At 51.3% G+C, this 15,377-nt stretch overlaps 1 protein-coding gene, 1 long non-coding RNA gene and 1 pseudogene across 2 annotated transcripts; 1 reads left to right on the plus strand and 2 right to left on the minus strand.

Moving 5' to 3' along the window:
* Positions 1–981: 981 nt before the first annotated feature.
* LOC144329842 (uncharacterized) lies at positions 982–11,872 on the minus strand. The gene is made up of 3 exons (XR_013395511.1): positions 11,337–11,872; positions 4,133–4,205; positions 982–1,290 (listed from the first exon to the last, which is right to left on the minus strand). It is a non-coding gene; the product is annotated as an uncharacterized LOC144329842 (long non-coding RNA).
* Positions 6,121–8,815, minus strand: LOC100428626 (iron-sulfur cluster assembly 1 homolog, mitochondrial pseudogene; annotated as a pseudogene).
* A 57-nt stretch (positions 11,873–11,929) lies between the features above and the next one.
* Positions 11,930–15,009, plus strand: CHAC1 (ChaC glutathione specific gamma-glutamylcyclotransferase 1). Its single transcript, XM_001099347.5, has 3 exons — positions 11,930–12,273; positions 12,683–12,718; positions 13,877–15,009. Exons 1-3 carry the CDS (start codon positions 12,043–12,045, stop codon positions 14,276–14,278), a joined length of 669 nt encoding a protein of 222 aa, XP_001099347.3. The 5' UTR covers positions 11,930–12,042; the 3' UTR covers positions 14,279–15,009.
* The last annotated feature ends 368 nt before the right edge of the window (positions 15,010–15,377 follow it).

The following is a 15,377-nucleotide window of genomic DNA, read 5'->3' on the forward strand; positions in this document are numbered from 1 at the left end:
TTCTCGGAGGCTCCCCCGCCCGCTCGGCTCCGCCTCCTGCCTCCCCAATCTCGCCCGGGCCTGGGAGCCCGCGCCGGGCCGCGGCCGCGGGAAGCGGAGCCGCGGGCCAGCAGGCGGGCAGGCGGGCTGGACCGCGAGGGCGCTGCTTCCCGGCACTAGAGGGCGCTGCGCGCCTGTCGGGGCTGCGGGCGGGAGGGGCCGTCGACCCCGGGAGGCTCTCTGGGGCCCCCCTTCTCCGTCCGGGGCCGATGAGACTAAGGCGGCAGGGGGCGGCCAGACGCCCGAGCTCCCTCCGGGCTCCGAGCCCCTAAGCTGAACGGGTAACCTGGGGAGAACCCAGTGCCGGGCTTTTCCCCAAATATTCTCACAGTGTCCAGGGGAGCAAGCCCTTTCCCCTGGCCCCGCCGTCGCAGCAGCCAGCCCCCCTCGCAACCCCACAGGCCTCCGGCCATCCTGGTCCAGAGACATCCTCAAGGGAAGGGAATGGCGTCGAGCAGGACCAGTCACCGGTTTCGGTTATGGGGCTGGAGCTCCCTTCCAGCGCCACCCCTCATTACCGGGTGCTCTGGGACAAGTCCATCTACTTCATTCCTTCAGCACTGATTAGCACTGGAAGCAGGACTTGCTGTCTGCTCAGGGCCGCTAACCATCTAGCTGCTTATCCTTAACCTCTCTGCGGGTAATGCTTGTTAGGCGTTGCTAGGGGGTTGAAATGAGGATGTATGGAAGCATTTGTGAGCAGTGTTGTAACCTCTGCTGGTGGGTTCATCCTCCTCAAGTATCTCTAAGTGAGCCACTTTCTGAGCTCCCCCTGCCCCGGCCCTCATCAGCAGGGTGGGACCTAGGGAGGTTGGGGTCTGGCAGGATAGTCCCAGTGTTAGCAGCGGCCAGTCCGTGGGGGTCTGCAGCAACCTCAGTTCTTGCCTCCTCAGAAGAAAGAATTGCACCGACGGGCATAAGGCAGAAGGAGAGACTGAGGCAAATTTTAGAGCAGGAGTGAAAGTGTATTACAGAGTATTAGAGCAGGAACAAAAGGAAGTAAAGTACACTTGGAAGAGGGTCAAGTGGGCGACTTGAGAGATTCAAGTGCGCGTTTGACCTCTGACTTGGGGTTTTCTATGTTGGCGTGCTTCCGGAGCCTTGCATCCCTTCTCCCTGACTCTTCCCTGAGGATGGGCGGTCCGCGTGCCCGAGGCCTGCCAGCTCTTGGGAGGGGTCGCGTGTGCAGTGTGCTTACTGGATTGTGCACATGCTCACTTGAGGCATTTTTCCCTCACTGCTCGAGGATTCCTAGAGGAAGGTCAGATACCAGTTGAGCTCCGCCATTTTGCCTCCTAGTGTACTCGCTTGAACCCACTTGCCCTACTCCTGAGATCTTATCGGGAAGCTGCTGATCAGTTTCAGGTATTTCTCTCTATTGAGAGACTGCCTTTCCCTGGTGCGGGCTGCAACAATTGTTATTTTAGAGAGACAGGGTAACAGCCACCTGACCATCACCTGATGGTTGCCTGAGATTCCTGGTGGGGGTCGAGCATCCTCTCCTGTGCTGCTCATGCCTGTCTACCTACTGTGACACCAGCAGTAGCCCTAGGACCAAGTAAAGCAGCTGAGATCACAGGTTTCTGTCACCATCGCTTCCGTGTGCCCCTGCCTTCCAGGAGCATCACTAATCTAGGTCAACCTCCTCTGATGTAGGTAGGGGTAGAAGGGAGGCCCTTGCTGTGGGAAGGGACAGCAGGACTCCCAGGTCCTCAAGAGTCACCTTCCCTTTGGAGACTGCCACAAGTGACTTTTTGCCACCTTTCCCTGGCCTCTGGGACATGGTACCCCTTAACACTCTGGTCAAGAGTGGGCTCAACTTACTTACTTCATCCACAAAGTTTCTCTGAGGCCAGGGCACAGGGCCCAAGAATCCAAGTGAGTCTACAGCCAGACCCTCATGATGGTAACTAGCATCACAGGAATCCGGATTTAGCAACAGGTCGGCTCTGGCCCAGAAGCGCCCTGTGTCATGGCACCCCCTGTAGGGCAGAGCCACAGCCCTGCCAGGCATGGCTAGCCTGTCTGTCTCTAGTGACCCCTCCTCCTGGTGGGGCTTGGGGTTTTGCACATCGGCACTGGCCATTTGACTTGTTGGAGGATTGCTGTCCCTTTCCCACAGTGGCAGGTGTTGGGGCAAGGCTCATGGTACTAAGCCCAGTCTGTTCAGTTTCACTCCTCTACCAGCAACTCCCTTCCTCAGCGCTTCCTCTTCTGTCTCTGGTAGAAGAGATCTGAAAGGTCCTGGACATTCTCCATTCTATTAGCAGTGGGCCCTGGGGAAGAAGGAATCCCAGCTGCTCTCCTTCATTGAAAGGGCTTCACTGCCTTGGCTCCCTGTGGGCCACAGAATGTACAGCACCAGCCAGGCCCCTTGTGAGCACCCTGACTTCTCCACATGGCCGGTTTTCTGAGGCTTTTCTTCTAGAGCCAGGTCCCACCACACCACAGCATTTCCATGAGATCTGAGGCTCACCCCAACCCTGTGGATCTTTGCAGCCCTGGCACCCCACTGAAATGCTCCGCACTACAGCTTCTCCTCAGCCCTGCAACTGGTTGCTTCCTGTCCCCACAAATTGTACTTTTCTCTCTCCTTGGAATTGGGAGCACCACCCACCAGTCCTCTATTGGAACCTCAGCTTCTTTCCTTCCAGGTAGATGAGGACTGAGCTCTGGATAACTGGAACACCAGCCACCCCACAGGTGCCCGGTCAGCCGGACCTCTCCACCTCCTTGGAGGCTAGAAAATGGGCAGGAAGCCAGGTTTTTCCACCATCCCAGGCACCCTTTTGCCAGGATATGAGTGAATCTCTACAGTCCCTGCTTTCGTGGACCAAGGGCCAAGCAGCCTTCCCCCCTTGGCCATGGGTTTGGTTGGCACACCCTGCAGAACAGCTGCCTGGGACTATCTCTCCCTCTTCTGAGGTGGACTGTATGCAGGGATCCTCTACTTCATCTGCCCCTCCTTTGGCCAGAATGTCGGTGGGACCTAGGTCCTCTTTGCACAAGACCTGAAGACCTGTGGACACACTTACCTTTCAGAGGTCCGTGGGAGGTTATGGTTCCTCATAGATGCTGGATTATTTACTAATTTATTTATTTTAGCACCTTCACTCCATGCATACACAGAAAATCTCTCTTGGCTCAAGCAACTGTTTGTTCTGTCAATAGGATGTTTGTTCTGCTAATAGTGTGCTTGGGTGAGACCATTACCCATTCTGTCTTTTAGAAACATGCCTTGGCTAGGCACGATGGCTCACACCTATAATCCCAGCACTTTGGGAGGCCAAGGCAGATGGATCGCTTGAGCCCAGGAGTTCAAGACCAGCCTGGGTAACATGGGGAGACCCCATCTCTACAAAAATGCAAAACAATTAGCCGGGTGTTGTGGGATGCACCTGTAGTCCCAGCTACTCGGTAGGCTGAGGTGAGAGGAGTGCTTGAGCCTGGGTGGCGGAGGCTGCAGTGAGCTGAGATTGTGCCATTGCACTCCAGCCTGGGTGACAGAGCTAGATCCTGTCTCAAAAACAAACAAAAAAATTAGCTGGGCATGGTGGTGCATACCTGCAGGTCTCAGCCACTTGGGAGGCTGAAGTGGGAGGATCAGTTGAACCCAGGAGGTCAAGGCGCAGTGAGCCATGATCATGCCACTACACTCCGACCTGGAGGACAGAGTGAGACCCTGTCTCGAACAAACAAAAAACATGGCCAGTGCAGTGGCTCACACCTGTAATCCCATCACTTTGGGAGGCCAAGGTGGACGGATCGCTTGAACTCAGGAGTTTGAGACCAGCCTGGGAAACATGACAAAACAACAACAACAACAAAAAATTAGCTGGACAGTGGCAGGTGCCTGTAGTCCCAGCTACTCAGGAGGCTGAGATGGGAGAATCACTTGAGCCTGGGAGGTCGAGGCTGCAGTGAGCCGAGATTGAGACACTTCACTTGCCTGGATGACACAGCGAGACCCTGTCTCAAAAAAACACCCCACATTCCTTTGGCACCCTACTTGCCAGAACAGTCTGTGAATTGCATGGCAAGGATGGAGAGTGAGATAGCTGGAGATGTCCTCTACTGATCCTAAAAGGCTTACCTTGATCACTTCCTCCTGACCCACTTTGTTCTTCTGCGCTATTTCAGAATGAGAGGTTCACTATGGCTCTGCCCTGGATGAAATGGAAAGTGAAATTGTCTGAAGTAAAGACAATAAGAAGTCACCATTTGTTGAGTGTTTCTGTGTGACAGGTACTGCCTACGGTATTATTTCTTTCAATCCTTTTCAGGCCCTGCAAGGTCAATGCTATTACTTATTCCCTCTTTACAGTTGAGAAAACCAAGAACTAAAGACACCATGCCTAGCGTCACTCAGCTGGTACATGGTGGAACTGAGCTCAAATATGAGCAAGCTGAACTTAGAGGCAGTGTCTGGGAAAGCTTTTCCTTTCTTCTTCTTCTTTTTTTTTTTTGTTATGATCACAGAGAGGCCACATTTTTAAAACTGACAACTGAATCTCTACATACATACAGTTTTGCCCACATTATAAGTGGCTCAACAATCATATCAATGATGCAGACTTATGAAAGTTTACATAAAACTGCTGCTCTAGGTTTTGGTGCATTTTCTCTCTCTCTCTCTCTCTCTTTTTTTTTTTTTTTGAGATGGAGTTTCGCTCTGCTGCCCAGGCTGGAGTGCAATGGCACGATCTCGGCTCACTGCAACTTCCGCCTCCCAGGTTCAAGTGATTCTCCTGCCTAGGCCTCCTGATTAGCTAGCTGGGATTACAGGTGCCTGCCACCATGCCCAGCTAATTTTTGTATTTTTAGTAGAGACGGGATTTCAACATATTGGCCAGGCTGGTCTCAAACTCCTGACCTCAGTGATCGGCCTGCCTCGGCCTCCCAAAGTGCTGGGATTACAGGCGTGAGCCACCACACCCAGCGGTTTTGGTGCATTTTTGTGCCAGCTACTTTAGTAGGTAAAACAAACATAATGAACTCAGCTACTTGAATCCATGAGAACCAGCTTTCAAAAAAGCATGCGGAAAGTGTATGCATAGTGGGTTTTAAGAAAAGGCCCCATGTTCTCTTTCACAATTAGGACCACATTCCAAAAGCATAATTCTAGGTTGCTACAGTGTCTTCTCTGCTACAAACCATTGTTTCAAAGGTTAAAGAAACAAGAAGGTAATTCACATAAAAGTGTTTTAAAATATTTTTCCTATTCAAAATAAAATAAAAATATATGATCTCCATAAAATTTTACTTATATGTATATGTATATGTATGTATATATACATATGTGCGTGCGTGCGTGTGTGTGTGTATGTGTATATCTATATGTGTGTGTATATATATATTATTTATTTATTTATTTTGAGATGGAGTCTCACTCTGTTGTCCAGGCCGGAGTGCAGAAGAGTGATCTCAGCTCATTGCAGTCTGCACCTTCCGGGTTCAAGCAATTCTTGTGTCTCAGCCTCTTCAGTAGCTGGGATTACAGGTGTGCGCCACCACACCTAGCTAATTTTTGTTTTTTTGTATTTTTAGTAGAGACAGGGTTTCACCATGTTGGCCAGGCTGGTCTCAAACTCCTGGCCTCAAGTGATCACCTGCCTCGGCCTCCCAAAGTGCTGGGATGACAGGTGTGAGCCACCGCGCCCAGCTGATCTCCATAAAATTATAAAGAGATTATATCAAAATGTTGACCAGACAAGCCAGACCATTTGCCTTCACTAATTGCCTTGGAGGGCAGAGCACATGTGTCATCTACAAGGAAGGGGAGATGGGGGTAGAGTTCCCGCTCTCCCCACGCCTGTGGAGTAGGGGCAGACAGGAGCCCTTTGGCTTCCGTGGGGTTTTGCTTCCTTGTGTACAGAATTGAGGGAGGTGGGCTAGATGGCTTTTAAGAGACCCCTCAACTGAAAGTCAGCTTGAGATCCCTTCTTTGAGCAGACATATAGGGTGGCCAAAGAAATGCATTAAAAAACAGATGGATGAAGTCTTTCTCACCTTTCGATACCATCACTCAGAAGTATTCTGTATTATAATTCAAGGAAATCTTTGCCTGGTACTATTAAAGGGTACGCAATGAGGCATCTGACAATGACATTTTTTATAAAAAAGAAAAAACAACAACAAAAAGCAAGTTTTGATAAAAATGTAAACAGGCTATGCTAAGTTTGGGTGGAAAAACAATGCACCACCATGTTACTACCAGCAGTCAGGACGTCCTGTCTCTGAATTGTAGGAGCCCCCAGTCTGGATGGGAGAAATGCTGAGGGAGGTGCATGTTCAGGCCATCCAACAGAGACCTGATGAGTGCACACTGCTCAGGATATGGAGAAACAGGGGCCCAGGAAGACAACTTTAATGAAACTGGTTCAAAACAAAGGATGCAAGAGAGTCAAATGATCCAAAGAGAGTGATGGCTTCTCATTTTCTGTCCCTTACAGAGACTACAAATATCATTTCTTCTGGAATCTAATACATTTCCAAAATGCATCAATTATATTTTCCTCATGAGGCAGGCACACATTAAGCATGTGACAGTCATATGAATTATTTGTGAGCCCCAGGGCTTCCAGGAGCTTTCTTGGAGCTTATGGTCAGAGGCGTCCTGAGATTTCAAATAGTAAAGCTTTCTCCATGGCCACATGTTCCTTTGATGTTTGGGTTATTGAACACAAACTCACTGGATAATTTGTCTTCAGCATAGACTATTTCTGTTCCTAAAAGTGTTCGTTGTGCTTTCTTTTTGATTAACACTCTGACTCCATCTTGAGTAACTTCTTCATTGAAATCTCCTTTGTCTTCGTTTATTCTAGAATATAAGAAAGGTCATTACAGGCCCTGGTTCAGACACCAACTTTTACACCTAATGCTCAGGCTTATCTTGAAGAAGTTATTTTATCTTGTTTACTGCGGAAGGTGTCAGACTGCGGGTGGCCCTCGTGGGCTGCAGCTTCCTGTTGCTCACAGCCCGGACAGTCCTCCGGACTAAGGAAGCCAACGTCTTTGTCATCCGGGTACCCAGGTGCTTCAGGCCTGAGCTCGGCGGCCTCAGCCTCTTCTTTGGACACAGCAGGCCCATTGATGCCACCAGTTCTGGCACACGGCGCACTCAGGCCTCTGGGAAGGTTTTTCATCCTTCAGGAATCAGTAGCATTATAAGGCAACTTCATCCTTTAGCGTATAAATTAGCATCATTCCCTAGCTCCTAAAACAGCCTTCCCTTGTTTCAGATAAACATGCTGACTAACACCAGGAGGTGATGCCAATCTCTGGTAAGAGAAGACAGAAGGAACAGATCCTCAGGAGATGAGAGGTAGCCACCCGGAGGGGAACAATAAGGAAACAGTTAATTTGGGAAATATCTAAAAAAGGAAACCACCACGTGCACATCACGTGCACATCACGTGCCACTCTGCAAGGTGGAGGTGATGCCTGGGCCCATAGCCTCTCATGAGCTGGCACCTCTGTGGGCATGACATCAGCAGCCCCCTCCTGGGGGGCGTTAGAAGGAAAGACGGGAAGGGTGTGCTGTTGAAGTTACAGAGAGGAACCAGCTAAGCGAGTGGTTTGCTGCCTGGGAGTGTCCCGCGGGGAGGAAAAGACACAGATGTTGTTGGCAAGAATAAGCAAGGAATGGGGACAGCCAAGACATGTTCCCAGGAAGGTATTGCAGATCCCCTGGGCCAACTTCTGTGGAGATTCCTATTTTGAGGGTCGAGGTTGAACTTGTGTTATGTGGGACATGGGATATAGCCCTGGCCTTTTCCAAGCAACAGCCTCACTTATTCTACCTATATTTGTGGAGAATCTTCCGCGTGCCTGACTTGTGTTGGTTCTCTTGGGCCTTCAGCGATGAACCGTGCTCTCGGGAAGCGCTCAGGTGAGTGACAGGCAGGACACAAATGATTCCCAGCCAGGAGGCTCTGGAGCTGGCCCAGCTGCCTTCAGACCCAGGCTCCACTACTTTCTGGTACGTCACCAACAGGGCTTACCTAGCTTTCCTGCATGCTCATCTGTGAAATGATATTTACCTCACAAAGTAGTGAAGAAACGTGTAATTAGAATGGATGATGTAAAGGCGTTTAGCAATTGCCTGGCACATGGTATGCACGTAATAAATGAGTGTTTCTGTTGTAAACACAAGTTGGAAGGGGCAGATCAGTAAACTGCAGTGGCGTAAAGTGTTGTGGGAACATAGAAGAGGGAATGTCTGACTCTGCCAGGAGCAAGATCAGGTTATTGAAGACATTGCCAAATGAGTTATGAAACACTGGGACTTTGGTCAGGGTGGGAGGAGGTCTGAGAACGGGCATCATGAGAATGTTCCCTAAATGTTTCAGGTATGCTATCTATCCCTCCCCCACCAGAAAACCACTAATGACTCTATAAAAGTAACTTTTTTTTTTTTTTTATAGACAGGATCTTGCTCTGTTGCCCAGGTTGGAGAGCAGTGGCACAATCACAGCTCACTGCAGCCTTGACCTCCTGGGCTCAAGCAGCCCTCCTGCCTCAGCCTCCTGAGCAGCTGGGACCACAGGTGCATGTCGCTAAGCCGGGCTAATTTTTAAAAATTTTTTGTAGAGATGAGGTTTCATTATGTTTTCCAGGTTGGTCTCAAACTCCTGAGCTCAAGCGATCTTCCTGCTTGGCCTCCCAAAGTGCTGGGATTATAGGTGTGAACCACCATGCCCAGCAAAAATTAACTTATTATTATTTAAACATTACTTTCCATAAAACTTGGAAAACAAAGGAGAGAACTGCTCACAATCCCAACACACTGGTATTTGCTGCCTCCCTATCTTTATTGTTACTGTTTTTAACAATAGTACATATGAAAATTTATATTTTGCATTTTTGCCTTAATATGCACTCATACACATTTTTACTACATTGTTTGTTTTTTTCCTGAGACGAAGTCTTGCTCTGTTGCCCAGGCTGGACTGCAATGGTGCAATCTTGGCTCACTGCAACCTCCGCCTCCTGGGTTGAAGCAATTCTCCTGCCTCAGCCTCCCGAGTAACTGGGATTTCAGGCACCCGCCACCGTGCCCGGCTAATTTTTTTTGTATTTTTAGTAGGGACGGGGTTTCACCGTGTTGCCCAGGCTGGTCTCGAACTCCTGAGCTCAGGCATTCTGCCCACCTTGGCCTCCCACAGTGTTAAGATTACAGGCGTGAGCCACTGCACCCGGCCCGACATACATAATTGTTTCTAATGTCTGCACAAATTCAATGGACTATATCATATTTATGCAACTAATTATTGCTGGGTATTTAGGTTGTTTGTGTGTGTGTGTGTGTGTGCATGTACATTTTTCTGTCATATGAATGGTAAATTGACATAATTTCCTTAAACATTTAGCTAATTTTGGATATTTAAGTAGTTTTTTTCTTGTTTTTGCTATAATAAGTAATGGCCGGGAGTGGTGGCTCACGTCTGTAATCCCAGCACTTTGGCAGGCCGAGGTGGGCAGATCACAGCCAGGAGTTTGAGATCAGCCTGGCCAATATGGCGAAACCCCGTGTCTACTAAAAATACAAAAATTACCCGGGCGTGGTGGCAGGTGCCTGTAGTTCCAGGTACTCAGGAGGCTGAGGCAAGAGAATCGCTTGAACCTGGGAAGCGGAGGTTGCAGTGAGCTGAGATTGTGCCACTGCACTCCAGCCTGGGCAACAGAGGGAGACTCTGCCTCAAAAAAAAAAAAAAAAAAGTAACAATGCATTGAAAATATTCAGGCATATGTCTTTTCCCGTATTTTGAATAATTTCCTGAAGGAGTATTGGGTCAAAGGGCAGGGATATTTTATGATTCTTGATTTGTATCACCAAGCTGCTTTCTCAAAGGGTTGTTTGTGAAAGATACTTCAACAATGTGTGGATACCAGTTTCCCACTTCCTGGCCTACAACCCATAGCTGGTGAATGGAGAAGAGGACATTCTTCTAAGAAGCTACCAACAAAGGAGGTGCTCACATGAACTAAAGTGGACAGGATAGAAGAGAAGAGGGAGAGTGAATGTGGGGAATGGAGAGAAAGTGAAAAAAAAGGAATAACCAGAAAGGACCATGTGCCTCTCTCTCTCTCTCTCTCTCTCTCTCTCTCTCTCTCTCTCTCTCTATATATATATATATATATATATATATATATATTTTTTTTTTTTTTCCTGGTTGGAAAAGTAATTCATGCTCCTTGTAAAAATCCAGACTTTTGGCAGGGCGCGGTGGCTCACACCTGTAATCGGATCACGAGGTCAGGAGATCGAGACCATCCTGGGTAACACAGTGAAACCCCATCTCTACTAAAAATACAAAAACTTAGCTGGGCATGTTGGTGGACCCCTGTAGTCCTAGCTACTCGGGAGGCTGAGGCAGGAGAATGGTGTGAACCGGACAGGCAGAGCTTGCAGTGAGCTGAGATTGGGCCACTGCACTCCAGCCTGGGCAACAGAGTGAGACTCCATCTCAAAGGAAAAAAAAAAATCCAGACTTTTTCATTAATGTTTAAGTTTGATACTGAAAGTCCTCCTCTGGTGCCAGCCTCTGCTAACAGTTTAGATATATTCTTCCAGATTATTTCTTACACGAATACTTTTTGTTTTAAAGAAATAGCTTCATACTATACACACTGCTGTGCAACTTTCCCTCTTACGTCTGCGACACCTTGGGAATGAATATGTGAAGTGTGCAGATCACGTTTAGTTTAAATATTGAATTAGAATCGAATGAGAAGCCATGTTGCACATTTCCCCTGCCAGCCATCTCCTGGTCAGTTCGGAGAGAAGGCCTTCAGCTGTCTCTGTTTCCCTTTTACAGTCAGCGACATCCCCAGAGGGCAGTCCCTTGCTGCTGTTTAGGGGGTCAACCCCAGTAGGCCTGTGGACTCGGCTGGGAGGCTAGAAGCCAAGGGCGAAGACCAGTAGCTGGCCATAGCCTTGTGAGGACCTCACTGGGCCCTCCTTGCCCGCTGCTCCTGGGACCTTGTGCCTAAGGATTAATCATTGCTGCAAAATCTCACGTCCAGGAAGACCTAAACCCATCGCCTTGGGGGCAAGACTAGCCTGGCTTTTGCATCTTTATACCCTTTATAGCCCAAGTGACTGCCGGCCCATCCAAGCGCTCTAACAGGCTCTTCCTCGAGCTCCCCGGGCCCAAGGGGTCCCACACCTGGTCAGGGGCGTAGCCCTCATGTGAGGTCTGTAAGTTTCAGGCGCCTGGCCTACCTAACTCAGTCCCGCAGTCTCTGCAGAACCCCCTGCCGCCCCCCGCGACCCAGTTTCTCCGTTTGCTCACACTGGCCAACGGCGTGAGGCACCTGAGTGGAATGCGGACGGTGCCTCCGACAGCTTTCCCGCAGTGCATGATCTCAGGAGGGGCCCCAGAGACGGAATTTTACGACGCCCAGAGCGCTCCTTCTGGACGTGCCCTGGACTCGACTTGGGACTGAGTCTGTGCCACCTAGATTGGCAGGGACTCGGCCAGGTGGACGAGCGGCAAGGCTGGTCAGACACCGCCTGGGACTCGCTCGCCGTACCTCCAAGGGGCCCAGGCCATGAGGGGGCGGCTGGGGAGACTCCCGGTGCCAGCCCTGTGCCCGGTGGGTTCCCCCTGCCCGCCGCCTGACGCAATCCGAGGCGCCCTTGCTGCATGCCGGCGCTAGAGAAACCTCCCCTGCCGTTGCATCACTCCTGCCAGGTTTGCCACCGAGGTGGAGCCGAACCAATCAGCGGGCGCGCTGGGCCCGGGGCGGGGTTAAGTGAGAAGCACAATCCGAAGTTGATTGGCCAAAAGGGGATTTGCCCCGCCCCAATCACCGCGGCAGCTGGCCGTGGTGGGCGTGGTCTCCCGGCAAGAGGGTTTAAAGGGCGCCTCCATGGGGGGCGCTCAGCTGGAGCGACCGAGCGGTGCCAGGCCAGGTGTGTGCGTCCGTCGGTCTTTCCGTGCCCACGCCGGAGACCAGCCCCGGAGGCCGCCTGGGCCTATCCCTGTGCCCGGCACCATGAAGCAGGAGTCTGCAGCCTCAAACACCCCGCCCGCCTCGCAGTCCCCTACACCGTCCGCTCAGTTCCCCCGAAACGACGGCGACCCTCAAGCTCTGTGGATTTTCGGGTACGGCTCCCTGGTGTGGAGGCCCGATTTCGCCTACAGCGACAGCCGTGTGGGCTTCGTGCGCGGTTACAGCCGCCGTTTCTGGCAGGGAGACACCTTCCATCGGGGCAGCGACAAGATGGTGAGCATCCATCCGTGCCCAGGGGAGTGAGGGGGTTGGGGGCGGGATACTGGGCGCCAGTGCCCTGGAATGTCCGGGGCTTTCTGGGCTAATAGAAAGAAATGTGTAAACCTGTGTCTGGGGTTTGTGGCTTATTTAAATGTATGTGTCCAGTGCATCACTGTGATGGCTGGAGTCTGTGAACCTGTGGATCCCTGTATTGATCACCAGTTGGGACCACTGACATCTGTCTTACTGTTTCTCCTACATCCGTGCATCACTCCCCCACCTTCCCCTGCATGAATGGGACTCTGAGCGTGCAGAGCAGGGCACTCTGAGGCGCAGGCCAGCGAGATTGATAAAGGTTTCCTTGCTGATGGCAGAGCTCATTTCTAACTTGTCTGTTTCAAAATCTTTCTTCCCTCCCTAGCCTGGCCGTGTGGTGACGCTCCTTGAAGATCATGAGGTAAGTGCCTGAATCATGAAGGGGACCCTGGCCCAGGGTGAAGGGGGACCGGCAGATAGAGCTCATAGGCTCTTGGCTGCAGGCTAGCTCTGTGTGATGCTTCTCTGGCAGAGTAGAAACGTGTTCTAGCTCAGTGCTTCTCACCGAATCACGTGAGGATCTTGTTAGAATGCAGATCTTAGTTCAGTAGCATGACAGTGGGTCCTGGGACACAGCATTCCTAACAAGCTTACAGGCGATGCCACCGCATCCTGGACCACACTTTGAGGAGGAATCCTGTCTTCCCTGGTACTAGACCACTTTGCCAACTGTTTTTTTTGTTGTTGTTGTTGTTTTGTTTTGTTTGTCTGTTTTTGAGACAGAGTCTCGCTCTGTTGCCCAGGCTGGAGTGCAGTGATGCGATCTTGGCTCACTGCAACCTCTGCCTTCCAGGTTCAAACGATTCTCCCACTTTAGCCTCCTGAGTAGCCGGGATTACAGGCATGCACCACCACACTCAGCTAGTTTTTGTATTTTTAGTAGAGACAGAGTTTCACCATATTGGCCAGACTGGTCTGGAACTCCTGACCTCAAGTGATCTGCCCACCTCAGCCTCCCAAAGTGCTGGGATTACAGGCGTGAGCTACTGCATCTGGCCTCAACTATTTCTTTCTTTTTTTTTTTTTTTTTTTTTAAAGACAGAGTCTTGCTCTTGTCACCCAGGCTGAAGTCACTGCAACCTCCACCTCCCGGGTTCAAATGATTCTACTGCCTCACCCTCCCAAGTAGCTGGGATTACAGGTGTGCACCACCATGCCTGGCTAATTTTTGTATTTTTAGTAGAGATGGGGTTTCACCATGTTGGCCAGGCTGGTCTCGACCACCTGACCTGAAGTGATCCACCTGCCTTGGCCTCCCAAAGTGTTGGGATTATAAACATGAGCCACCGCACCTGGCCTTTCAACTGTTCTTAAGAAAGAGGGAACAATGGCTTGAGACCTTTCAGCTGTTCTTAAGAAAGAGGGAACAATGGCTTGAGGACTGCCACCAGATGGCTCATCAGCCTACCACAGCCTCCCTTATAGAGCATAGTCCTGGGTGGGGGTGGCATGCTAGCATAGGAGAGGGAACAGCAAGGAGCTGTCATAACTGACCTTGGGTGTCCTTATTTCTTCCCAGGGCTGCACTTGGGGCGTGGCATATCAAGTGCAAGGGGAGCAGGTAAGCGAAGCCCTGAAGTACCTAAATGTGCGAGAGGCAGTGCTTGGTGGCTACGATACCAAGGAGGTCACCTTCTATCCCCAAGACGCTCCTGACCAGCCACTGAAGGCATTGGCCTATGTGGCCACCCCACAGAACCCTGGCTACCTGGGCCCTGCGCCTGAAGAGGCCATCGCCACGCAGATCCTGGCCTGCCGGGGCTTTTCCGGCCACAACCTTGAATACTTGCTGCGTCTGGCAGACTTCATGCAGCTCTGTGGGCCTCAGGCGCAGGATGAGCACCTGGCAGCCATCGTGGACGCTGTGGGCACCATGTTGCCCTGCTTCTGCCCCACTGAGCAGGCTCTGGCACTGGTGTGAGGGGCTGAGCCCCTGCGGGGAGTGCCCATGTGGACATCAAGGCCAGACCCCCACTCCAGTGCACAAGACAGACTTGCGACCGCTTGAGCCCACTGAGCAGACATGGTGGGTGGCTGGAGGCTTCTCTTTCTCAGCCCCTGCCAGTCTGCCAGCCTCCAGCTCTCCTGCTTTAAACTTACTACTTGAAACTTTATTTATTGCACCATGTTGGTGTGGTGGGCAGGCGGAGGACCTGCCCTGGACACAGGGGGCCCTGCTGAGCAGTGGCCTCATCCTGGAACTTGACCAGATTCCCCCAAGTGCTGCTGCTAACCCCACACCACCCAGGCCTCCACCTCCCCAGGGAGTCTCCAAGAGGCTCGATCCTCTGCTCACTCAGCCCAGCCATCCATAGCCCTGGGAATTCCACCTGCCAAGGATCCCAGCAGGCTGGACGAGGGATAGTAGGGCATGAAGAGAAGGAGCTCTGCAAGGACTGAGGCCCCGGCCAGCCCTTCTCCTCCACTGGTTCCCCAGGGTAGAGCTGAAGCTGATGCCTGGACACAGCTGCTGAGCCTGGCCTGGGCCTCTTACTCATTTGGTGGTTTCCTTGTCCCTCTGTCTGTCTATCTACTTGTCTGGGCCACTCCTGCCTGTGTGTTGGTCTATTCCTGGGAAGCTCATCACTACTGGCCCTGACAGCTTCCCAGTCTGTCCCATATTGTTATCCATAAAACTATCTCTTTATCTGTGCTGGGCTGGAATGTGGTTCTTTCTCAGGTGGGGGTTTGGGGCAAGCGAGGTGGTGATGCCCTGGAAGGCTCCTAAGAAGGGAAAGGGCTCCCTCTTCCTCTTCTTCCCTCTCTCCCAGGGAGGGGCAGCTGGGCAGGCAGAATTAGCAGGTGACATCACTCTCACGGGTACAGTTCATGCCTTACACATGCAAATAGTGCCCCCTGAGTTGTGCAGAATTCAGCTCATGCTCTACTTGGCAGCGCTGTGAGCAGTGTCCTTGCCACCGACCTGGACTCTGTCTCATCCTGCCCAGCTGCCCCAAGGAGCCTGGCAGGCTTGGAGCTCAGACCAGCTCTTCCTCCAGCTGCAGGGCCAGCGGCTGCCT

This window comes from Macaca mulatta, chromosome 7 (assembly GCF_049350105.2).
Source record: "Macaca mulatta isolate MMU2019108-1 chromosome 7, T2T-MMU8v2.0, whole genome shotgun sequence".
NCBI classification, from domain to species: domain Eukaryota; kingdom Metazoa; phylum Chordata; class Mammalia; order Primates; family Cercopithecidae; genus Macaca; species Macaca mulatta.